General features: G+C 36.3%; 1 protein-coding gene across 16 annotated transcripts in view; it reads right to left on the reverse strand.

Moving 5' to 3' along the window:
- The window catches only part of PSPC1 (paraspeckle component 1), a 106,577-nt gene that overhangs the window by 2,038 nt on the left and 76,939 nt on the right, over window positions 1-27,600 (reverse strand). For 7 of the 16 annotated variants that reach the window (XR_609668.5, XR_010109660.1, XR_010109658.1 and 4 more), the window contains one exon: window positions 921-1,020. Coding sequence is in view for 6 of the 16 variants with exons in the window: in XM_055097134.2 (XP_054953109.1) it covers window positions 954-1,020; window positions 2,148-2,269 (189 nt within the window). In the remaining 10 variants the exon portion in view is untranslated. Of the gene's footprint in view, window positions 1-920; window positions 1,021-2,147; window positions 2,270-22,181; window positions 22,201-25,665; window positions 26,163-27,600 lie in introns of those variants that run through there. The other 9 variants (XM_055097134.2, XM_055097133.2, XM_063595900.1 and 6 more) reach the window with 4 other exon arrangements.

Here is a 27,600-nt window from a genome sequence, read left to right on the forward strand (position 1 = left end):
TACCCATGGGAGTTTTGTCATAAAGACTCCATTAATGTTTCAATAATATTTTAAGAGTGACATAACAAAAGAACCGAAAAATTGTGACCCCTCTCCGAAAAAGTAAAAAGCAGAGGAGTAGGAATGGATCCATTTTTAAGATTACATATTTTCTGGCCGGGCGCAGTGGCTCACGCCTCTAATCCCAGCACTTTGGGAGGCCGAGGCGGGTGGATCACAAAGTCAGGAGATCGAGACCATCCTGGCTAACACAGTGAAACCCTGTCTCTACTAAAAATACAAAAATTAGCCAGGCATGGTGGCAGGCGCCTGTGGTCCCAGCTACTTGGGAGGCTGAGGCAGGAGAATGGCATGAACCCGGGAGGCAGAGCTTGCAGTGAGCCAAGATCGTGCCACTGCACTCCAGCCTGGGCGACAGAGCAAGACTCCGTCTCAAAAAAAAAAAAAAGAGATTACATATTTTCCAAAGGAACACAAGTTTAAAATTCTAGGTTTGGAGGTCATTAAAAATCAACAGGAAATTTTTTTACAAAGACCTTTTTTTCTCTCTCCTCACTCCAAGACCTCTATGTCATTTCCCCTCTTAGTCATTTCCCCTCTTAGTCCAGTTTTACCTGAAGACAAATCAATATACGCATTACACCAGTGAGGAAAGAGGAGGGCAAGGCGAAGCTGACAGTCCCCTCTAGCCTTGCTGAGATATGATGCCAGGGTTTCCTACGAAGACAGGCCAAGCTATAGAGGCTTCAGCTTCAGCTATAAACTGTTCATAAATATTCTACTGACTCAAAACACTGGGACCATTACATATCTTCATTACAGTCCACAGAATCAGAATCGGGAAGAATTGACTAGAAAAAACTAGGAAGAAACGAATACTCAAGGATCTGTTAGAAAATAATGAGCAGATACGGACTGACCTGAAAGGAAGTATGATTCCAGTACTTCTGGTCTTAACTCTTCTGAATTACACTGCAAGCTGAACTTTGGGTAACTTCAGCCACATTTTCTTTTATCACCCTAGAAATACAATGAAATCAGATTCAGCCTTTTTAAGAACTGATTTCAATAAACAATGAGAAAAATCAGAGTTAACTCATTTAGTAAATTCATAACAGTAATTGAGGTTTCGATACCATGTAGTGCTGCGTGCTGATTATTTCCATTCAGTAAGGATTTTCTTTTTAATTCAAAATACTCTCCATTTCCTCAAAGAACATCAACTGAATTAAAATCAGCTTCATTTTATCTTCTACAGTAAACAGTATTAAGTCCTAAATACCAAATAATTTTCAGATCTGCTGATAATTTATTAAGAATTTAATTGGCTAAGTCCCTCCTTATTTCCACAGGCCCTCTTGTACAGATTGTTGATACCTCAGCACAACACAGCTTGAAACCTTGTATTGCAAAATCCCACAAAGGATCCTCACTCCCACTGTGTCTGCAAAACCGTATTCCACTTGTACCAAGGCAGGGAATACCAATGTGTGTGTCGTGCTCCATCAGAAAAAGACTCTTACCCTAGTAAGACCTTGATCAATGTTCTTCAAAGAGCACATACCCAAAACATTTCAATAGAGGACAGGTTTATGTGTACAGTTATCCTTATATATGTTTTATACTATGCCTGAAATATTCATACAGTCATACACAATTGCATTTTGGGACACATAAACATACAGCTGTGTGCTCAATTTTCAACTGTTGGGGGTCCATGATCCAAAAATATTGGAAATCATTACCCTAGATCAGTGTTGTTAAAACCCATTTGGGACCCAATTTGCCTGAGAATTGGATGAAGCCCAAAACTGTCCCCCCAAAAAGTATATGTGAAATATGTATGCAGAAACTGTAGACAAGACTGTGCCTGCAAGTAAAGGGGATCCACAGATACCCTAATGCACCCCAGTAACCCAAGAGGACCCATGGGGTCCCTATAATCAAATCTTTGGAGTTTTTGTTTTTGTTTTGAGAGAGGGTCTCGCTTTGTCACCCAGGCTAGAGTGCAGTGGCGTGAATACAGATCACTGCAGCCTCATCCTCCCAGGCTCAAGCAATCCTCCTGTCGCAGCCTCCCAGACAACATGGCAAAGTCCCGTCTCTACAAAAAAATACAAAAATTAGCCACACGTGGTGGTACATGCCTGTAGTCCCAACTAATTGGCAGGCTGAAGCAGAAGGATCGTTTGAGCCCACGATGTGGAGGTTGAAGTGAGCTGAGATCACACCACTGTGCTCCAGCCTGGGCTACAGAGCAAGACCCTTTCTCAAAAAAAAAGAAAGAAAAGAAAATGTAGTTAGGCCCCGAGTGGTTGTGTCCATACTGAACATGTATAGACTTTTTTCCTTGTCATTATTCCCTAAACAATATAGCTCCATAGCATTTACACTGTATGAGGTATTATAAGCAACATATAATTTAAAGTATACAGGAGGATGTACATGGGATATGTGAAATACTACAGCATTTTATATCAGGAACTTCAGGATCTGCAGATTTTGATATTCATGGGGGCAGAAGCAACCTCCCAGGAAATGGAGGAACAACTGTTTATGCCTTTGGTACAGTAAAGGCTGACAATAAAAATAAACAGAACCATAAACCAAACTGGACAACAGTGTCACTTAATCCTTCTCAATAACATCAGGATTACTAAAAACTTTAAGCATTCTCAGCTTCTCAAATATGTGAATACTCAATTTATAAACCATTACTAAAACCTACAAAAGTAATTTCCAGAATTTAGCCAAGTTTTAGTTGTCAATATTTAATTTCAATTTTTAAATTTTTATGTATTTATTTATTGAGGTGGACTCTCACTCTGTCACCCAGGCTACAGTACAGTGGGGTGTTCTCGGCTCACTGCAACCTTCACCTCCCAGGTTCAAATGATCCTCCTGCCTCAGCCGCCCAAGTAGCCGGGACTACAGGCGCACACTACCGCGCCCAGCTAATTTTTGTATTTTTAGTAGAGATAGGGTTTCACCATGTTGGCCAGGCTGCTCTCGAACTCCTGACCCCAGGTGATCCACCAGCCTCAGCCTCCCAAAGTGCTGGGATTATAGGTGTGAGCCACCACGCCCGGCCCAATATTTAATTTTTAAAAGGGTCATTTTTTCTTATTACTTCTATTCAATATTTGAAAAATTACTAGAGTTCTGTTTAAACTGGTCTTACAAAAAAAGTGACAAGGCTGATTTTACATTGCATTGTAATCAACCCTAATAAAACCATCACAATGAGCTACTACACATCTATTCAATGATACTCATAATATGGATTTCAAAATACGCGAAGTCCTAGAAAGCTAAGACAAAGACAGCACTTAATATTTCCTCATTCTGAAGAACAGCATCTCCATCAAAGTGATACTGCCTAATATGAAAAAAAAAAACAATAATCAAATTAAAAGAAAAGGTCTCCCTTAAGTGAAATCCTAAAAGTATAACTGTAACACTATATGACACCATCTTGAACACAGGTGGTCTGTCTTTAATTTCAGAATAAAATTGGGTCACTAAGAACTACACACACATTAACGGGGGATTTTATCCTCATGCCAAAACATTTAAACAAAAGTGAGTGAAAAAGGCCCCTCTAACCACCCCCTAAGATTGAATAGAGACATTTTTCACATAGTCAGAAATGTAAACAGTCAATACCACACATACTTTTCTATGACTTAAAGAATAAAACATTAAAATACAAGGCCGGGCACGGTGGCTCATGCCTGTAATCCCAGCACTTTGGGAAGCCGACACAGGAGGACTGCTTGAGGTCAAGAGTTTGAGACCAGCGTGGGCAACATAGCAAGATGACTCTACAAAAAATGTAAAAATTAGCTAAGTGCGGTGGCACACACAGGTCGTCCTGGCTACTTGGGAGGCTGAGATGGGAGAATCACTTGAGCCCAGGAGCTCAAGGCTGCAGTGAGCTATGATCATGCCACTGCACTCCAGCCTGGGTGACAGAGTGACACTCTATCTCTAAAAAAGAATAAAATAAAATGTAAAGATATTTTTAAATACAGAAGCCCCATTCTTTTGAGAATGGTAAACTATGTGATAATGGATGTAACATTCTCCCAGCCTTTGAGTAAAAGAAGATACTCTTTTCCCTGAAGACACAAGATCTACTATTATTCATGTATTACATGTTATATATTATGTAATATATAAATTATATATAATAGAAGTAAGTCCTAAGGAATGAATGTATAAAATACACATAATATATGATCTAATGAGCATGGAAGCTGAGCTGTTCAAATTACAACATACGAATTGTAAAACTTAAAGAAACAGGATTTTAACAATGGCATATGTTGAAAGATGCCTAAAAGGCAAGGATTTCCTGTGAGGCAGACACCTGTTGTGCTGAGCCACAGGGACCAGCATTCTTTTAACCAGCATGTTCACTGTTCAACAGCAGGGTTTCCTTTCGGAGAAAGGTATGCTCTGAAGTCTGCAGATTTTGGTGGGGTAGGGATTTCCATGTTATCTAACATAACCACCAGAGAAATCTTATACCGAGGAGTGTTTACAACTGAATATGATCCTTTGCCTTCATGACAAAGGCACAGACCACAACACTGGCTGCTACAGCAATAAAGAAACTAAATGCTATTACAAGCAATTCATAGCTGTCAAAATACACAGGATTACCTTTCACCAAAGCTGCTCTATTCTACTGTTAACTGTAAGATTCTCTTTAAGCAACAAAGAATGTATTTTCAACAGACAGTATAAAGAAATAGTGAAGACTCAGTGAATGATTATAGCAAAAGAATAAGGCAAAAAATTCAAAAGCCAACATTTTCCAAGAAAACTTGAGAAAATAACTATGAAAGCAACAAACATGAAAGAACTTGACAACAGATCCACAAGGTCAAACTAATTTTGATGTAATATAACCTCAATAGATGAACAAATTATTTAACATATTAAAATATAATTTCAGTTAATTGGACAACTAGATGATGTTTTAATAAAAAAGTTGTATCTTTCAGCTGATATTTTGTAAGAAGCAAAAATCTGTAATATGAACATTCAATTCTGGATTCCCAATATCATCTGGCTTTTCAGAATTCTAATAAAGCTATCTATGTTTAAACTCATTTTTACATTCACAGATTATACATAGGTCAATGAGTTTTAACATCAAATGGCAATGAAACCACAAAAGCTAGTTAAATAGCAATATGGGTGTACGGTGATCAAAGAAAAAGCAGGAGTACTTTACAAAGCAGGTGGCTGAATGGCAAAAAAAAAAAAAAAGCAGTATATAAAGGGTACTCAACATCAGAAGTTATCGGAAAATGTTCACAATGTCAGGCTCACTAAAAAAAGTTATGAGGAAAAGCAAATTAAAACCAAAATGAGATATATTCACTAAAATGGCTAAAATTAACATGACTGACAGTATGGAGTGTTGTCAAGGATGCGGAGGAACGGAAATCTTATACGTTGTTCATGGGAAAAGAAAACAGGACAGGCACTTTAGAAAATTACTTGGCAGTTTCTAAGAAACATATTAATAGAACCTGCCCTAGACTGACAGTATGGCTCACAGGTATAATCCCAGCATTCTGGAAGGCCGAGGTGGGAGAATCACTTGAGCCCAGGAGTTCAAGACCAACCTGGGTAACATAGTGAGAGACCCTGTCTCTCACTAAAAAAAATAAATAAATTAGCCAGATGCAGTGGCACATGCCTGTATTCCCAGCTACTCGGGAGGCTGAGACTGGAGGATGGTTTATGCCCAGAAGCTCAAGGCTGCAGTGAGCTATGATCGCACTACTATACTCCAGCCTGGGTGACAGAGTGAGATCCTGTCTCAAAAGAAAAAAAGAAAAAGAAAGAAAGAAAGAAACTGCCCTATACTCTAAGAGTTTCTAAGAAACATAAGCTACTCTATACTTAGCAATACTGATCCTAGGAATTTTCCCCAAGAGGAATGAATGCATAATGACTTGTACAAGAGTGTTCATAGTAGCTTTATTCACAATAGCCCCAAAAATAAAAACTGCCCCAAGAGCATATCAACAGAAAACTAGACAGACAAAATGTGACATATTCATTTAAAGATATGTCATTGAGCAGAATGAGAACCACGTACTGATAAATGCAGCAACACAGATGAATTTCAAAAACATTATGTGAAGTGGAAGAAGCCGGAGAGAAAAAAGAGTACATATTGTACCATTCCATTTCTATGAAATTCAAAAACAGATTTATCAACAGTGATCAATATACAACAGTGACATCCTCTGACGTAGGATGGACTGACTACAAAGGAGCTCATAAGACCTTACGTTTATGAAAACAGTCAAACTGAACAAAATCCAAAACGTTTGAATAACTGACAGGCTAACCCTAAATTTTAAAAAGCAAAATTTTACATTTTCTTAAAGAAGGGAAAATTATTTGTAAGTTCATGTAGCAACTCAACGTTGAGAAATAAATACCTAAAATAAGGCCATGTTCAGATATAGGAATCATTTATAAATATTAAAAATAACACTGAAGTTTAGATAAATATTAAAGAAATATTAAACATTCCAGTTAGAATGTTAACTTTTTCAGGAAAAAAATATATATGTATATATGCCATCTTTTCCTCTTAAGATTATATGGTAACGTTTCCTGTAAGTTATCAAAGAAATGTGAAGTTCAGCAAAGAGTCATAGTTGAATAAAGTACAATATGATGACTTTATCAAACATAATTAATGACCTCAAAGGAAAACTTAACTCCATTTCAAGTGCCCAGACCTGAAAAATACCAAATTCTAGAGAAAAGCTTGGAATGGATCTTAGAATATCTGTCTGCTTTATCTGCAAGGCAACTGTAGTGAGGCAAGCACTCGTTAGGAAGTGAGACATGTCACTGAAAATTTTCAACCTTAATTTTGTCCCCAAATCCCTACAAAGGCATCTCGAAAACAAAATCCAGAATTATCTTCTTGTGATCACATGAATTTCTCAAACATAATAGAAAAAACAAAACAAAAACAGTCAAGAAAAAAACTACCATTGATCACTGCATAATCAAGGTAAGTTTTTTAAACCATGATGGACTACAGTAACAATAAATTGCATTTTTTAGTTCAAGAAATTATTATGAACTTACCTGAACAGCCTCCACTATTTTCTTTAAAAGTTCAATATTTCAAGTAAATTACTGCCACAGCCAAGAATCCCACTGTTACTTATTTAATGTATCAATCATGTTCATATATCATGAAAAGCCACTGGAAACAAATTGTCAAATAATATTCAATAGTTTATTTTACACCACACACGTAAAACCATTTAAAAAATAGCACCTTACTGTTACTTATTTTGAAGATAACATGTAAATCAAATTAGGAAAAATATTTCTTGCAGAATCCATTACATATTCACGTGCATTAAATAATACCAAAATGTTGTATTGGGGGTAATTACTCAAATATCACCGCAGTGTTATGTGCTGATCATCTGTTTAAATGCAGGGGGAAAACAGGTGCTAAGCCGAATCAGTGATGAGGTCTGATGACCAACCTCAGTCAGGATGCTTTCTTCTGCTGCCCCATTTGGCATGAACTCCTCACTGGGGAACACTACTTCTGAATTAGAAGTGTATCCAGTAACTGTATTTACATGAAAATACATTAGGACCATTACATGTTTTAATGGTTTGCTTTAACATAGAATGACAACACATCTTCTAAAAAGAGACTAAAGTCTAAAAACAGAAGGCAAATTTAAAAAATATCTGTCACATTTTGTAAACGTACAAAACTTCATTTATTGGTTGCCACAAAGTTTGAGAAATTTAGACTATATAGACCAGGTTAATAGGTAACAGAAAAACAAAGTATAAGGAAAGCCGTAACATGTAGTTGTAAATCTACCATCTCAAACTTTTCCTGCCTCCACATCATTTGTAAATGCAGAAGCTTCCCATCAGCAAAGCTGCATGGCACTGCGCCGCATCAGAGCCCAGCCCAACCTTTGGCCCTTGGTAAGGCATTAACAGCATATCCGTAAGTGCCATGTGAACCTCAGAACTCCCGGCAGTCCCTTTGTTAGAACACATACTATTTCCCATTTTCAGTCATAATCAGGGCTCATTAAAAGCACTCCCAATAATTTTGCAGTGATTATTTCAGGAAAAACTATGTGGTATAAAGAAATCCTATTTTGATTCTGCTAATAACTTGTTTATCTTAGACAAATGGCCTGTTCACTAATTCAACAAAAGCACAGGAAGCACCTCTATGAGGGTATTCACAACTTAAGAAGGTCTCCCTTAACATCTCAGAAGGCCTGAAGATTGTGTATTAGGTAAGAATAATTCAGTCTGACAGAAAGAGCACTGAAATTCAACTCCAGATGTTCATATGCTAGTGCACAATCACCACTAGTGCAGCAGCAAGAGTAGAGCAAGCAGGCAATGAGCAGATTCTCCAATCAAGAGGAGACTGGAATAAGAGGGTGAAATAAATATGGAATTTTGACCATTCTAGTTTCCTTTTGTGATCATCTATTTATATACCCAAATCCCTAACAAAAAAAACTTACAATGACCTCAAGGTTAAAAATCAGACTTGAGTTTCTCATTTCCCAAAGTTTCCTTTACTACAGCTGTGGGTTCCACAGACAACCTCCCTTTACACGTTTTCAGAGGCATTGTATCCAGAGCTTTTGTCATTAATATACATAGATATGCTTTATTTTTGGCCATTACTGCTATATGCATCTTATTGTCTCTCCTCTTACATATTTATCTGCCAACAGTGATCTTTGCAGACCAAGCCACCATCACCTCTCTCAACTCTCCTGACTGATCTAAGTGCTTTGATTCTGGCTCTCCTCCCCTAATTCTCTATTAAGTAGCTAACGTAATTCCTTTCTAAAAAATAAGCTACATCCTATCATGACCCAGGCAAAGTCTCTCCGCTGAATTCCCATTTTATTCAGGGAAAAAAAATTCCCAACTATTGACCACGCCATTGCTCCACATCTTGCATTCTCAACAGAGCAATCTCTGTCCCAAGGGGGAGAAAATTACTTGGGGGAGGGAGAGGACAAAAATCGTACTCTTTCTATGTATGCAGCACAGATTTAACAGATAGACTTACAACCATCCACAGTTATCCAGGTTGTCAACATTTCAGTAGCAGGGGGTCAATTAGGAAAAAAAGGTCTAAAAGGCCTTCTGTGGAGGAAGTGATCACGAAAAAAAATTGAGAAATGCAGATGTATTAAGAATATATACAAATACATCTATGAATACAGAAACTTCTGGAAGGATACGCCAGAAATTAGTAACAGTGGCTGCCCCTGGATAGAGAAGTTGGATGGCTGTTAGATGATACTGAGAAATTTACTATCACTCTGCATCACTTTGTATCTTGATTTCTGTGTACCAGGTGCACATTATTGTTCAAAAATTTCAAAAATATAGTTTATGTATAAATAGTATTTGAAGGCTGTTGATTTTTATTAGGTATTCTTTCTAAAGTGCAACAGTGTAATAAAGATTATTTCTAGATCTCAAGGAGGATCTGAATGATGGCTATAATGAAGGGCCTATTTAGGTAACTTTTAAGTTTGAGGAATAAGAGAATGGGGTTAGTCCACTTAGGGTTTCCGTATTTCCTCATGTTGGCCACTGACCAAGTATGAATATAGCCATCTTTAGGGGTGGGCGCGGTGGCTCATGCCTGTAATCCCTGCACTTTGGGAGGCCAAGGTGGGCGGATCATCTGAGGTCGGGAGTTCGAGACCAGCCTGGCTAACATGGTGAAACCCCATCTCTACTAAAAATAAAAATAAAAAATTAGCTGGGCATAGTGATGCATGCCTGTAATCCAGCTACTCAGGAAACTGAGACAGGAGAATCACTTGAATCCGGGAGGCGGAGGTTGTGGTGAGCTGAAATCGCGCCACTGCACTCCAGCCTGGGCAACAGAGTAAGACTCCATCTCAAAAAATTAAAATTAATATTAAAAAATAAAGCCATCTTTAGTATATGTTCATTTCTTTGGGATGTGCATTTCTGTAACTCATCAATGCAACTGCAGTGTTCTATGGAGCTTCAATGGTTTCCACGTATTCCAGTACAAGACTCAAACTCACCAAGCCCTGCAGGGGACACCCAAATCACTCTGTGGATGTACAGAGGGTATCTCAGCCCCCTAACCTATACACATTTGACACTGGCAAACTTTTGTGTCTCATATTTTTCATTTGTCAATTGTTGCTTACTTTACTGACAATTCTCTAGCCAAGATCTTTTCCCCGAGCATCAGGATTTCCTGTGCTGAACCCACTTTCTAGATGGCACAGGGCCCCAACCCTTCCATCTGCCCTTTCTCCTCTTTTTAGCAGCACCAAAATACCTATCATTTGGTTTTTTAAAACCTGTCACCCTTGCCTTCTTTCTTCCACATAAATCCCCTATATTAAGTTAACCACCCAGTCGTGACCATATCATAACCAATCCACGTCTTGATTTCTGCCCTTCTTCTCCATCCCACTATCCCACATATCAACTGCTCTCACTTCCTGCAGTTAAGGCCATTCAAATGCATCCCACTGCCAATCACTAGGTATATAGTGACTGCAATCTGACTACTGTCATTCTCTTGCCAAAAATCTCCTAATGATTTTTGGAGATTTTTTCAATGGGTCTTTATCACAGAATAAGATTTTAGATTTGTTTTCCAGTCTTGTTTTGGGTTCCTACCAGCTTTCTACACATTATCAACTGTCAGCCTTTGCTCACGGTGGGCCCACTCTGATCGTATCTACTCCCCAAAACAGATATAGCTCATTTGAAGTTGATACCTAGGTATTTCTACCTCCCCAAATCTCTGGACACACTCACTAAGACAGATACTACTTCCCCCTTTGTTCTGAATGGTCGTCTAATGCTCCCACCTCCAAACAAGAGCATTCTATGAAAATCCTTCCCAACTATTGTATCTTATATGCATTTCTCTTTGCCGAACTCCCTGTAACACACTTATGTTGGGCAACAGGTTTCATGTGTAATCCGTCAAGGTACCAAAGTATATCTAGCACTACTACTGAACTGTACACATAGCAGGTGATTCTTACAGCTAATGGGATACTAGATAACCTCCTGTCACACGATGCTCCAAAAACTGATCATAACAAGATGTATGCTTTATTGAGAACAAGATTCCAACACTTATTTTGTATTGTGTATTCTTGAATTTTTCCTTCCATCTGCCTCTCAATTCATGCATATGTAAGAAAAGTCCAAGTTGACTGCTAAAAGGTGCTACTACCATTATTGATGTTTGTCATCCTTTCTTTCTCCCTTAAGATCTTTTATGCATTGTTTCATAATTAATGTGCTGTCTTCTAACATGTATCAGTTGTTTGGAGTTGCTGGAAGACAGGAGCACCTCATATCTACCCCACGCTGGCTGCGTTTATCTTCGATGGAGCAAATCCTTGCTGGACGGAGCTTATATTCCATGCCACCCAGACCTACTGTAGAATCAATTATTCCTAATCTATGACTCGAGCGTCTACTAACTCAGCTCAAGCAATCTAGGCCCTTCACAAATATAACAATGACATAATCTCTTGCAATTAATTTATGGACCCTATAGATTGTTTAGAAACCATTCATTTTGTTGACCAAATACAGTGTTCGCTTATTAGTTTATATGGCATCAAAGACACATTCACATTAAATTAGCATTTTAATACATAAGTTACTTTTAATGGTGCGATAAACTCTTAAAAAAAAAAAAAACAGGAAACTCATTGTAGTATTCCTACACTAGCACCCAGGCTATTTTATGTGTCAGTGTGTGCACTAGCCAAAGGAAAATAACTATTAAAGGACAAACAGAAAGCTTATAGTCAACTGTCGACATGAGCTGTCAGGTGTTCATTTAATGATAATCCAGCCAAGAGCACATCCAACCCAGAGAAGCACTGAGGTCTGAAGGGTACAGTTCTGCTCCGGCTGCTCTAGACAGCAGCCAGTTCAGACTGGAGCAGGAAAAGGCAGGCCTCCAGAGGGAAGCCTAGAGTGAAGACAAAAGCAAAATAAAAACAGGATGATAACGAGTATGCAAAATTAAGGAAATGGCAAAGACACTGAACACTGGGAAAACACACATGAAAATTTTATGTAATCAAATACATATTTCATACTATAGATTAGCTATATAGAAAAAAATGAGTTTTGGCAAACTAGAGTTGATTCCATTTATTTATGCTCCAAAAGTACTTAAGACTATATATACTACTATAATGTGATTATTAACCAAAATTATAATGTCAACTTGAACATTTTAAAAACCCTTTGCATATGCTGAATTATACATTTAATCCCAAGTTTTCATCATCTCTTGTCAAGGAGAGAAGAAAAAAACAATGCTTCTTGCAGAGGTCAGGTCCCCAGACGTGGTGGCATTCCCATTCTTCCTAACTTGTACTTACTATAAAACAGAGAGCCCAGGATGCTGAAAAGAATATAACTGACATATTTCACAAACGGAGACTAAAACCAAAATGCAGGAACTGAGTAATGTCTACCATATAACTAAGAAAAATGTTAATCTGGTCTATTCTTAGAAAACATTTGAAATCACCACTTGTAAAAGCAATCCAAAAAAGCAATGTCGATTTTACAGGTAATGTTTTAAATTCCTATAACCCATCCAACTGAACAGTAATATATATGAGGTCAAGGACCATGATAAAAGAAGCAAGCAACTGAAAAAAAGGATAGGGCAGAGGGAAACTGGTAACTCTTAAGAACTCCTCAGAGTATCTGAGTAACTATCCACTCATAAACAGGGACTGTTAACATGAAAGACCAAGTCTCAAACTATTAATTACATGCTTTTTCTCCTCCCAGTATTTGTAAAAGAGTTTTTCAATCTATGTCAGTACAATATATCCAATGTATCAAAACCTGAGAGGATTAGGTAGTCCCCTTCATCACATACAATTTTTACTGAATTATTTCTCCTGCAAATCTTAGCCACACTGTCATCTTAAAGTTCAATTACTGGAAGAATTAACTGGACCATCAATGTCTGAAGAAGTATATATAGTGATCACCTACAGAAACTATATATGGCTAATCACATCAACAATGAGTTCTAGTTGCTACATTTTGCTAGAAGACCCTTCTGAGCATCTCCTGACGAGTTGCTCCTAGCAGTGAACCTCTCCCATTTGTGTTGGTTCTGGTTTTCTCTTCAATGTATAACAAAGGAAGAAAAGGTGTGAGAGAAAAACAAATACAGAAACTTATAAAACCAGTAGCCTTCATTTAAAACTCAATTAGAAAAACTCTACTTTCCTGGAGAAACCTCAGGTAGGCGTTTTAAACTTATTTCCATGTCCTCTGGTCTTCTTACTGCTTGGGGTTCCACCAAGACCAAACGCCATTGTGTTTGGTATAGCCAATCAATACAAAGAACATACACCGTGATTTTAGTTCTAAATCTTATATTGATCGTTGAACCAAGTCTTCTCCCATTCCGCCAACCTCATTCCACTCTCTGGTCCCACACAGCAGGATATCTTAACTCCTATCTATCCATCCCAACTTTCTTCTCTTTCCTCTTTAGACAGGGTACATATTCTACCAATGTCTATTAAGAGCTGGACTATTTACTCGTCCTCCCTGCTGGCTATTCTTACTCTGACCCTTTAGTGTAATGGAGTTGTCTAAGAATTTCTTTATGCACTTTCTTTTCCCAATTTTTCTTTTGCCACTTACTAGACTTCAAACTCAAAGAAGGTAGGGACAGTGTCTATTTTCTTCACTATTATATGCACAGACTGAGACAAAAATGTTCAATAAAAATTTATTGAATGAATAAACAATCTGCAATACTCATCCAAACACTTTAATTGGTACTAAAAACTCTACTCCTAAATCCATACCATGACTCCATTTTTCCTCCTGAAAATTTTCTCGGATCAGTTCAATACCAAATGTCAAACACTGTGTGAACATTGATAAAGATGGGGGAAAAAAGTAGGCATTGCTGGGCACAGCGGCTCACACGTGTGATCCCAGCACTTTGGGAGGCCAAGGCGGGAGGATCATTTGAGACAAGGAGTTTGAGACCAGCCTGGGAGCCTGGGCAACACAGTGAGACCCTGTTTCTATAACTTTTTTTTTTAAAAGTAGCTAGGCATGGTGGCATGCACCTGTGGTCCCTACTACTGAGGTGGGATGATCACTTGGGCCTAGGAGTTTGAGGCTGCGGTGAGCTATGATTACACCACTGCACTCCAGCCTGAGTGACAGAGTGAGACCTTGTCTCAAAAAAAGACAAAGTAGGCACAACGAGCAAATAAATATACTGATACAATTGACATGAATGAAAAGACTTGATGTGAAACTGTTCTGAAAAAGGCACTTATAAGAGATTTACAAAGGCCGGGCGTGGTGAGTCATTGCCTGTAATCCCAGCACTTTGGGAGGCCGAGGTAGGTGGATCACTTGAGGTCAGGAGTTCAAGACCAGCCTGGCCAACATGGTGAAACCTCATCCCTACAAAAATACAAATATCAGCCGGGGATGGTGGCAGGTGCCTGTAGTTCCAGCTTCTCGGAAGGCTGAGGCAGGACAATCACCTGAACCTGGCAGGTGGATGTTGCAGTGAGCAGAGACTGCACCACTGTACCCTAGACTGAGTGAGAGAGCGAGACCCCATCTCAAAAAAGAGAGACCTACAAAAATATCTGGGAGAGGGAGGAACCATCTTAGAGTTTAGTGAGCAAGCGGGGAGGGATGGAGGTAGATGAGGTTGGAAAGGCGGACCAAATCAGATAAAGTTCTGTGGTCTACCATGTAGTTGTGATTTAATTCAGATGGGAAACTACTGTTTGGAAAAGAAAAGGAAGCAGAATCTGAGTCATGTTATGTGTATTTATTTATTTTTGAGACAAAGTCTCACTCTATTGCCCAGGCTGGAGTGCAGTGGTGTGATCTCAGCTCGCTGCAACCTCCGCCTCCCAGGTTCAAGCAATTCTCCTGCCTCAGCCTCCCGAGTAGCTGGAACCACAGGTTTGCGTCACCATGCCCGGCTACTCTTTTAGTAGAGATGGGGTTTTGCCATCTTGCCCAGGCTAGTCTCAACTTGTGAGCTCAAGTGATCCACCCACCTTGACCTCCCAAAGTGCTCAGATTACAGCATGTCACTGCGCCCGCCCGGCCAAGTCTTGTTTTAGAATGATGCATTTTGTGGAGAATAAGTTCCAAGAGCAAAAGTAAAAACAGGACGAGTTAGGAATGTATCATAGTCATCTTTGGTGACAGATGGTAGGTCCTGTGAGATAATATATTTACCAGGCGGATTTTCCAAAGTTTTAAAAATCCCAACCAACCACCTAAAAGCACTCAAAACCAAAACATTCAAAAATCAAATGGATTATGCCCTCCTCTCCCTCTAGCAGCTACATCAATCACCTCACCGTCGACCCTGAACACACTTACCTTTGGCGTCTCTGTTCATAGTATCCTCAACCCATCATTCAAACCAGAAACCCCTAGGACACTTTGCATCTCCCTCCTCCGCCCTCCCAATACATTAGAAACAGCTGAATTCACTATATCTCTGAATTACTCTTATTTGGAATCTGAACAATCCTGACACTAAAGATCCTTTCAAATTCAATGTAGGGAGGCTGGGGCTGGATCCCTGATCTATGTGGTCTCTCTGCTCCAGAACATTGTTTCCAGTCCAGTCACTCTTACATTTAACATAATTATTTTAAGTTGTAATAATGGGGCTTATCCTTACTCGCAGTCACCTAAAAGGTAAATAAAGGTCTAAACTCCTTAACAGTGATCAATTATAATCTTATCTCAACTTTACTTCTCTTCTCTGCTACCAACCAGTCTTAGCGTCCTCCCCTTAGACGGCTTAGTGCCTCACCAGGCCTGTGACCACATCATGTTGCCACCCCACAATGCTCCTTACCCTCTCGTGCAAAAAGCCTACAACTATCAAGTATCTACTCACCTTCAGGACCTGCTCAAACGCTATCATCTTAGGGATATCTTCCCAGTCTCCGCAAAGTAAATGAACTATTTGCGTCTGGGTTTTCAAAGAACTTTCTATGCCCTTTATTACAACAACTTGGTCAGTTTCCTTACAACTCTACATATACCCATTAAACTACAAAAGGACCATATTTTGTTCATTTTGGTATCCTCATTTGTAAACACTGTGTCTGTTCTACAGTTGGTGTCATTCATTCACCAAGCAAATATCTAACAAGGACTTGCTAGGAAATTAAGATGAATTACTAAATGACGGATATTCTAGAAGGAATAAAATAAATAAATAAATAAACAAGATAACCTCACACAAATGTTTTAAGAGAAATCTTGTATGTACGACCAAACCTTTTCAGGACTTAAAACATATGCTTAAAAATGTTATGGATAGTATCAAGGTGATAGCAAACACAAAAGGAAAGTAACAAAGTGAAAGGGGTGTAAAACTTGATGTGTACGATTTCTTTCCTCAGAACTTGGTGCTCCAACTCCTTCCCTGCAGGACAGCAAACACCAAGTAATTAAGCTCAGGAAATTAATCTCACACTGACACTTAACTATGACTATATACTTAAACTTGGCCAGGCGCGGTGGCTCACGCCTGTAATCCCAGAACTTTGGGAGGCCGAGATGGGCGGATCACGAGGTCAGGAGATCGAGACCATGCTGGCTAACACGGTGAAACCCCATCTCTACTAAAAATACAAAAAATTAGCCGGGCGTGGTGGTGGGCGCCTGTAGTCCCAGCTACTTGGGAGGCTGAGGCAGGAGAATGGCGTGAACCCGGGAGGCAGAGCCTGCAAGTGAGCCGAGATCGCACCACTGCACTCCAGCCTGGGTGACAGAGCGAGACTCCATCTCAAAAAAAAAAAAAAAAAAAACCATATATATATATATATATATATATATATATATATATATATACACACACACACACTAAAACTTTAAATTTCAACCTTATTCATTTTAAAAGGTAACAATAAATTACATAATTATAGCCTATGTAATGGGATTCAGAGATTACAATCATTGAAAGGAAAAAATTAAAATGTGACTAAATTATTCTTCTAAGATCAGGGCCAAGAAAAATATTTCAAACCACATGTGAAATATTAAACTTCCTAGAAGCCACATTAAAGGAGGGAAAAAAGCAACAGGTGAAATTAGCTTAATTATATATATTTTATTGAACCCAATGTAGTCAAAATATTATCACTTCGGCATATGCCTCATTTAAAAGTTGAGAAATTTTACATTCTTTTCTTCGTAAGTCTGCAAATCTAATTCAGATGCAAAATTTTCCTCAAAAATACTTATCTGTATTTAGATTACATAAAATCAATGATACAAAAGTAGATTAATATAATCAAGTCATTCCAAGTATGCTTAATATTCTATCAATAACTGAATTTAAGTCAATTACAATAAAAACTTTAGTTCCTCATCTCACTAGTCCCATTCCAAGGACTCAACAGTCAAATGCCACTACTACTAGGATGGTTCAGCTTCAGGCAGAACTGCGGCCACTTACTTCAGCACAACTCAATTCAATGAGCACAAACTAAATAAAAATCATTTTCTTTCCCCTTTGTCTCCTAAGATAGCTATTTTCTAGGCCCCTTAACTAAAAGAGTAGCTGTCATTTTCTCTACTGCCTTTATCGCTACATGGTAAGATATTATTTGTCACTCTATTACACAAATGCTATCAGGGCAAAGGATGGGTCCACTGTGTTCACACTTCAAACTGCAAGAAACTACAGTCTACATAGCAAACTGTAGGAAGTCAGTATGTAACGAAGAGGGTTTCAAGCACTGCTAAATTATTTAACATGTGTATCTATGCTGTGTTTATGAGCTACAGAAAAGAAATAGAAACTGGCTGTGATAGGTTAGTCTTCTATATCATTCAAGTAATTCCAAAATAATTCAAACTATGAGATCTATATTTTCAGCCAACCTAGGGAATATTTCATCCATTCATATGTCAAAAAGTTCATGACATGAACCCCTAGACTTTAGTTGACTTTAAGGCCTGTAGCACAAACAGCAGAACATAAGTTAAGTACATTCTATTGCAAAGCAGAATCTAAGAATGTAAACACACTTTTCTACATTGTACTTCCCAGCCCTAAAACTTGGAGCATGTTATCTTCCACAAACTGCCCATCTTCCACTAATTTTTAAAAAAAATTTAATGGCTTCAGATAAAGGGCAATGTAGCACAATACACAGCCAAGAAACAAAAGAAGTAGTCTTATTTTTCCCAATTAATCATCATGCATAAATCTACATATTAACAACAGATCAAATATAAAGTTCTATGGCTGCCCAGTAAGGTAATGCTAGAGCCGTTAAATATGCATGCTGGTGGGGGAGGGAACCACATTCCAATCAGAAGACTTCAGTAATGTATAAGATGACACAACGTAAAAACTCAAGGCAGGTCCCTTTTTAAATTTTTATCATTTTTTTTTCTGTATTCATGTACCAAGAATAAAAGTTAAACACTGATTTTTGTAGAGATGTAACTCATTTTGGTGTCACAGGAGTTAAAAATAATCATTTCTTGACTGAAGACACTTAGTAATACATAACAGGAAAAACTGTGAAAAAGTCTGGTATCAACATATTTTTTTTTAGAAGAGATAAAAAAAAAGTCTTACTCTCATTAGGCTGCCTGAGAATTCCTCAGTTGGAAAATAGGTTAATAAGCCACCATGGGGTAGAAGCAGCCTAGTGTCGTAGACCTGGGCCTCCATGGAGCAAGGAATCTGACTCTGAACAGAAGAAATGGGGGAGGGGTGTGGTTGGTGCAATGTTAAAAGATAACACTGATTGCACCTTCTCCAAACCAAACCCATTTATGTTCACAAAAATCTCAAAATGGCTGATTAATGTGGAAAACTGAGAAGATACCAAATTCTATTTTAGGGTAGTTTTTGGGAAGCAGAGTCAGAGAGTCCCCAGGTGATATCCGGATTACAATTAAGAAACAAATCTCTATACTTATTTCCTACATATAGATATTCTTAACATACACACATCAAAGTCAATGTTATAGAATCTACTTTCTGGGATATTAAAGGCCTGAAATCAGGTGACTGTTTCTTTGCACTGGTACAGTCACAATTTTTTGGAACAAACAACTGTCAATACAGCAAATAGATGCTCTCATTATGAACCAATTTAATTTTTTATTGTGCTGCATAATTTTGAGTAGGCCTTTATCACACACACACGCACACACACACACATACGCACACACACACATATCTGACGCTACAAAGAAAATGTTTTAATATATATACTTATGGTCTTGGGAAATACACTTATCAAATCTTTTATCTTCAAGCTAGAAAAGCAAAACAAGCTTACACCAAAGAGAAAGTCAGGCCATCATTTTAATCCACCAAACTATCATTCTATTCATATTCACCATGAGGGTAAGTAAAGACAGGACAGTTTTCTAGCACCTTCATCCAGCAGCCAGAAGCATGTCCAAACATACCGATACAAAAACAATTACATTATTTCATCTCATACTGGTATGCTGAGAATCTGCTAAGAGGAAACTTGTTTCACAAAATCTTCAAAGTACACTTCTCCACATACCCTCTTCATTTGAATTAACTAGGTTTTAAAATCCTACTTCAAAAATGTATGATAAATGAATTTATGCATTAAATAACACTCAATAGCTAATATGTTTCCTAGTCAGAAATAATGGACTTTTGCAGTGCTTATCAACTGGCAATAGCTGTAAATGTCTGAGGGTGTTTTGATTGTCAGGGATCTTATCCAATCTACAGTGTACTGGGACAGTCAACTACAGCAACAAAAATCACAATCAGAATAGCCTCTTTTGAGGCACAATATCTGAAAACAGATGCTCAAAGGGGTGCTTACCAACAGTAGCAGCGTCATCACATAGGAACTTACTAGAAATTAACGTTATTTGGCTCCACCTGAGGCCTACAGACCACTCTGGAATAAAGTCCAGAGATCTGTGTTTGAATGAGCCTCCCAGGTGATTCTAATGCATGCTCAAGTGTGAGAACCACTAACTTCAGAAGGATGTCTGTGGCTGCTGTCCCTTAATTTAGAGGACAAGTTTTTTTCCACTGTTGTATCTTAAGCCCGAGAAAACTAACCAATACACAGTAGGTCCCCTTGATACATGCTGTTACAATGAATTAATGGATATAGTGAAATTCTGAATGACATGGCACCTCATAAAATCTTATATGACTAAGAAAAGTTTTTGTAGACAATTACTCCCATTACCATTTTCAGTTATCTGAACTTCTCACTCCAAAGTTATCCTAATGTGTAAAGCATTCAAGTCTGGGAACATATTTTCTAATCAACTCAAAGAATTAACATACAGTGATTAACAACTAAGCAACTTACTATTATTGCCTCTAACACCAAAAAGGTCAGAAATTACTAAAAGTCATACAGAATGACTATGTAGAATTTAGTTTACTTTTTCTCAATACATAAAAACACCAGGCAACATATTTAAATCTAAAGAATGTCTGAAACTTAATACTGATTTACATTATCTAATAATGTAAAAATATCCTGAGGAAAAGTTAATCACGAAAGGTACACTAAGATGTTTTCTCAATTTTCACGTAATAAATAATACAAATAACTTGCAAAAAGTAAATTATTTAAATAACCATAAAGATAATAATGTAAATAAATTGTATTCCAAACATGGCAAAGTGAACAGGCACAGGATTATATATTTACATAATTCTTCTAAACAGTCACAGAAGCCTGGTTGATTGACAAACATATAATGCCCTTTTGCATAAAAGCAGCTAGAACAGGAAAGAATGTATCAGAGATCCAGTCAGAGAGAAAACATAAAACATACTGAATGAATGTGGCTACTTAAGTTATGACACTAGCTTATATACGCATAATTCCTTACATGAGATGTACAATATATAAATAAAAATGTGAAGTTGTCTTGGTGTAATAAAGAGCTAGAAAAAATTTTAGATAAAAATTTAGACAATGAAATAAAAATAAAAATTAAGATAAAATTTAGATTAAGGTATCTATTTCAAAGTCTTCAACACCATCAACAAAACACTTATACAAAGCATTTAAAAAATATAAGGTCCACTTATATTACTATCAACACAATGTAGGACCTCATATTTAATGAATAATGTCTTATTGACTAATTTTATATTAAAATATGAAGAAAATCTAAAATGAAATGTGTTCAAACTAAGTACATTTCCACTTGAACCTACTTAATTCTAATTCTATTCTTAATTTTGAGACTGAACTACCTCACGTGAAATTTGAGTGATTTATATTCCACAAGACAGAACTGAAATTTTATTTATGTGTACAAGCAGAATACCATCTCTTTTAAAGTTCATCTGATTAAATGAGAAAGGCACATTTAAAAAGAACAATTCTGACAAACTTCTTTTAAAAATACAGGATCTTTCGCAGAGGAGGGAACTGATAGTGACAATGGTAACTGAAGCCATAAAATTTTCTTGAAAAAGATTTTGTTTAATGTGTATGTATAAACTCTGGCTATATAACATTAAGAATTTCAGTATCTTCAATCTGGAAATAACAGACTTCTGTTATTCAAAAGGAAAAAATGTCATAAAATAGAAAAAACACATACAGTGTTAATTTCATCAGGTAAAAAAAAGTGTAATCAAATAGTAAGTTTCAACAAAGAGGAACCCTTAGAGGTATTTATATTCTAAACGGTTTTACAGAAAAAAAGGTCAAATAAAATCAGAAAACAAGTTTTGTGGTAAGCCTTTAAACACTGTCTTACAAGCTTCAAATTTCAATCATTAATAGTTATTCCATAATCAAGGAAACAAAAACAAATTCAAAATATTCTCACAACACATGGAAGACACTACTTTTGATATTTATTTTTAAATTTTTTTTTATTTTTTGTAGAGACGAGGTCTCACTACAACTGCCCAGGCTCATCTCAGCTTCTGGTATTTAAAAAACTCCAGATTTTAAACATTAGACACTATAAATTTTTTTCTGCATTTTTTTTTCGTTATTTCCCCAGAGTAACAGTCCATAAATTAACTGATGGATACTCACTTAGGAAATGGCAGACATACTTCATTTTACACCACCAGAAAAACATGTAAAGTGAACAGAGAAAAATGATTTTAATTTTTAAACTTCAGTAATGAAAGCTGCTGGAAACAAAATGCTCTTGTAAAGTATAAGACTACTCCCAATTCATTGAATCATATGATTTGCTTACAATGAAATGTTTCCATGCTGGGCTACATAACTTAAGAGGTGGACTCTTCGATTTCAAGAAATGAATCTTCATCAGTATGAAATTAACCGAAAAATGTTGTTTTTGGAGGCATGTGTTGAAATATTTAGGGGACAAGTAACATCAAGCCTGCTACTTACTTTAAAGTAGTTTGCCATCCCCCCAAAAAGTCCATGCCTAAAAACATCTATGAACACAGGAAAACATGAATAACTGTTGAATTAGAAGATATGTATATGGATATTTACTGCCTTATTCTTGAAAATAAGAAGTCTGACTTTTTATATCACTGCTATCCTCTGACACCTCAGAAATATATTTTAACACATTAGATGTTGTAACAAAACTCTGAACACCTACAGAAAACACTTAAATAATACCTTACTCCCCAGGAACTTCATTTTTTCAAAATGATGTGGCCCATTTATTTTTCACTAATACCATCTGACACTAAATCTCAACCCTTTTTAAAGCTTTTACCATAATATGATCACATCCTTTCACAAAACTTACTTGATTTCAATCACATATGTCCTTTTTCTCATTCAGAATCTATGTTGTAATGATCAACCTAATCCCCATTTACTAATTAATGACTACTAATCATTCACATTGCTATTTAGCAATTATTAGAGACTCTACATGTAAGTAGCAAGTTACTGAAATATTCAACAAGTATGTTTCTCAACAAACTGTAAAGGTATTATTTCAAATAGTGTTTGAAAAACAAGAGCCAAAGTTTCAGTCACTGTCCTTGTTTACAATTCCTATTTTTATTAAATGGCAATTCCAGCTAAAACAGATATTGTTCCCCTAATATTATTGATATTTCAGGGTTAAAAATATTCAATCTCTTTCACTAAGTGCTCAGCACTGATTTCACACAGAAAAATAAAAAAAAACCTCAAGAAAGAATGGCAAATTGAATTTTGCAAAAACACAAGTGAATCAGTTTTTTAAAATCTGCATCTGTCAAGAAAAAAATATGCATTTATTTACAAAATATACAAAAATGGGGGAAATTCCAACAACATAGAGTACTAGAATAAAACTATTAGGAAAACAGGTGTTCCTTTATTTTATACATACTAATTACAAGTAGCACATGAAACATTAAGTCCTGAAGACTTTAAACTCAGTACTTCAAATCATCACACAAACTATCATAATATTGTTATATATTAAAATTGTTTCATATTACTTTTTATAAAAAAAGATAGCATATATGACAACTTCACACTTACTTAGAAAGCTAACACTACTGAATTTCCTCTTTATTTTTGTATCTACCACTTTTAAGCAGATGATATTCAAAAATCTTCCTTGGTATACTAATTCACAAGAAAAAAAATTGACTGAACCAGCCACAAAGTTTAACTATACAAAAACACTAAAAACACGGAATAACTAGGAGTTCAAAGCTGCTCCACTTGACTGTCACTCAGAAGCTGACTGCTCCCAGCGTAAACTTGGTAAAGCCGGAACAAGGATTTTCTTGATGCCGGGAAAAAGTTGTGTAGAACTCTGTTCTTGGTGCCAGAGTTGAGCCTGGACACTAGGATGTTCAGGAGATTAAGACATCTTTTTGTGCACTGGCCTTCGAGTGTTCTTGAATGAATCATACAGAATTTCACAGCCTTGGCCAAAGGTACCTTGGTTTAACATCAAAGGATTAAGTTTCTCTCAATCATATTTCAGCTTTGAAGTGAAATACAATGCTAAAAATTACCTGAGAATTATATGAATAAAATATAGATGACGGGAAAGGTAGATTTAAGTGCAATAGATATCACTGAAAAACTGTAATCAATGTTAAAACTCCCCATACCCCAATTAATGTCACAAATTAAAGCAAATCCCACTCTCCATCACCTCATACTTATGAGAAACATAAGAATAGTCTTTGACTATTATTTTACAATCTCCAAATCATGTTTTCAAAGAACTGTCAAAAACAAAAGCCTATGAATACCACAAATTTTGGAAAATAGTTCCATCCACACTGTGTATCAAAAAAATAGCAGAACATGAAAGAGTACGTATGAAAATTTTAATTAGTATAAAAGAATGCATCAATTATGCTTTACAACCAACTGCTTTTATGCAAAATTTAAATTGTTTCTTTCCAAACTACACCTTCCAGCAAAACAGACACCACTATTTACATACCGTTTATTTTAAAATAGCATATTATCTTTCAGAAAGGTGCTGAAAGCATGATATAGCAAACCATAGTGATGTTTTATGAGAAATAGCTATGCTATGATCAGTGTCTGATGAATTACATTTGTGGTATGAGTCATATATGATTCCTTAAATGTAATTTTAAATAAACATGACCAACATACACATTTTTAAAGAGTTATGACTTTGTTTTGCAATAAACATTATAATGTGATAAAATCAGTTTCTCCCTAGTATTGAAAATCAAAATAGGTATTTGATAGTAAAAGGAGCTAATCAGATTCCAATGACCCTAGCCATTCTCAAGTAATTATCTGCTTTTTAAAATCACCTCTTGAACTGTACTCCTTGGATGTCTCAGCATTATCTTGAAAAACACAAACAAACAATTAAAAAGAAAACCACTGCCATTCCTTGGAGACAAATGGTCCTAACCCATCAGACAAGTTTTACTGGAGAAATGTCCAAATTTTAGGGAAATATTTACAACACTGCAGAGTCAAGCCATCTTTTAATACTTCTAGAAACCTACATTCTCAAGAAATGCCTAATTCACCACAAATCACACAGCAAATCCTCACTTCACAGCCAACCCAACAGTATTGTTTTATTTTAAAGAATGTTTAACACTAACTGTACGATAATAATCGGGTAAGGTCTAGATATTGAAACCAAATAAATAATGGCAGATATGTTTAAAACTAGACATTATTTTTTATAAGCAAAAGAGATTTGCCTTCAAACAGTTTTTTTCAAGATGAAAAAGATTTATTTGGAAAAATCAGCACAGGACAAAGATATCCTTAATAATCTGTCTCAGAATACCTGAATATTCAGAATCTATATGAAATGTACCTGGAAATTCCGATTTCACAGAACATCAGTGGTTTATACAAATTAAACTCCCATACCCTCCCACCCCCACATATACTACTCTATCTACCCCTTATTGGCATTAGCTTTCATTAATTAAGCTTCTATCTTTAGTGCTACTTGCGCAAATTAAAAAGCAAAATCATTTTCATTTTTAATGATAGGATTAGTTAAAGCAACCAAAGCATTACTGTTACAGCAAAGTTTAGTAAGACCGTAAGAGAATACCACTAATAACAGTTTTAAATTATCCAAAATGATTTCTTTATTGAGATTAAGTAACTACATAGATTTCACAGTACTATGGAATACTTATATTTAGCTAAAGTCACAAACACATTTCAACATTCAAAATGATGAGCATCATTACCATTCTAATCTACAAAGCTCATGAATAAAGAAAAATACAAAAACCTCAAGTTTTACAAAAAAAAAAAACTTTTAAGTCTACATACATTAACAATAAAACCATTTCTTCCAGATAACAGGTAAAAGTATAAAGGCATACCACTGACTTTTTTTTTTCTAGATAGCCAGGAATGAACGAATGTTTAATATCTACGACGCTTATTAGGGCCTTCAAAGTTGCCCCCTTGACTTCCTCTACCAAAGCCACCAGGACCACCACTCACAGGACCTACACCACTCATTGGTGCTTGAGGGGTTTCAGAACCTGTTCTACTCCCCATAGGTGAACCCATCTGAGATGGCGGTCCTTGAGGAAATCTGTCATTGTGCTATGATACCACACAATAAGGAATAGAATATGAAGTCCATTTGGAACACGCCAAATATAAGTGACAAGAAAAATTGGCAAAATCCCAAGTGGTGGTGTCATGAAGTTCAGCAGAAAGTCCAGCAGAATCAGGATCACACATAGAAGGAAGAAAGGAGCAATTTAATTAGTTACTATGTTTTTTTTAAAAAAAATGCAGCATCTGAAGATTTACATATTGCTAATGCTATGCCCCAATTTAAAGAACAAAGAACTGATTTCGTGACAGAAGCAAATGTAATCTTAAGCCTAAACAATATTATAATAAATCTCTGATTCCTTTTTTCAAAAGTTTATATTGCATGAAACTACGCTATGTAAGAAAAATACGTTCTTAAAAAAATCAGAGAAATAAAACTGGGGAGCAGCATCAATTCGGTTTTTTAAAAGTAAACATTCTAAAAAAAAATCTTTACATCAATTCCTTGAAGATAGAAAGCACTAATACAAACATACACAAAGAATTATGATTTCAGTATGGAAACTTCTGAGAGTGTTTTCCTTGAAAGATTATCATGGGAAAATAGTTTTAAAAATTAATGTAATAACATGCACTAATAAGCACACTTAAACATCTGAATTAAGTATTTTGAAAAACTTCACAATAATCATACATATTAATCTGAAAGGTTGGATAGAACTCCCTGAAGTGTAGCAGTAAAATGTCAGTGCAAAACAGACCAAGGGTGATATTTAAATAAAGTTTACAATTTCAGGGAGACAATAAAAAAATGGGACAGTTAATGTTACTTCTATGTTTCTATTGATGATTATATGCCACACAAAAACTTAACCAAAGTAGTATAAGTTTTTACTAGCTTTCAAACATATCACTACAAAATAAAGCCTCTACTGAAGGAAATAAATGCAATCACTGTGTTAAGCGCCATCTGTTCATAGTAGCCGTGCACTGCCTCCTTATCTCCCTGTATAAACTATCATTTTAAAAAATCCAACTGCCAGCATGTCCAATTTCTCCAAATTCTTGAAGCAAATAAAATAATGATAAATGCTGCATTCAACTCTAAGACATACAATGCATTGCTTTTAATGCCTCTGATCACGATGGATTTACAACTGATGACAGGTCTGAGTCTAACAGGCAGTGCTTTCTTTCTTTCTTAGCAGCATTGGCGCCTCAAGATTTCATATAGTAGTTTCAAAACTAAACTGCCTTTTCAAAATAGATAACCAAACAATTTCCCTTTCAAAATGTTATTTACAACAAGCATTAACAAACACTAAATGAGAAAACGGTTTGCCTAAAGTCCGATTTATATAGTGACAGACTTTAATAGAAATGATAAAAGGTATCATTCTTGCTACTAATATATTTAAATATAATAAAAATTACAACTGAAAAACCTTGTTTTCATAGTATTTAATCCACACAAAGATAT

The sequence above is a fragment of the Pan paniscus genome, chromosome 14 (assembly GCF_029289425.2).
Source record: "Pan paniscus chromosome 14, NHGRI_mPanPan1-v2.0_pri, whole genome shotgun sequence".
Lineage (NCBI taxonomy): Eukaryota > Metazoa > Chordata > Mammalia > Primates > Hominidae > Pan > Pan paniscus.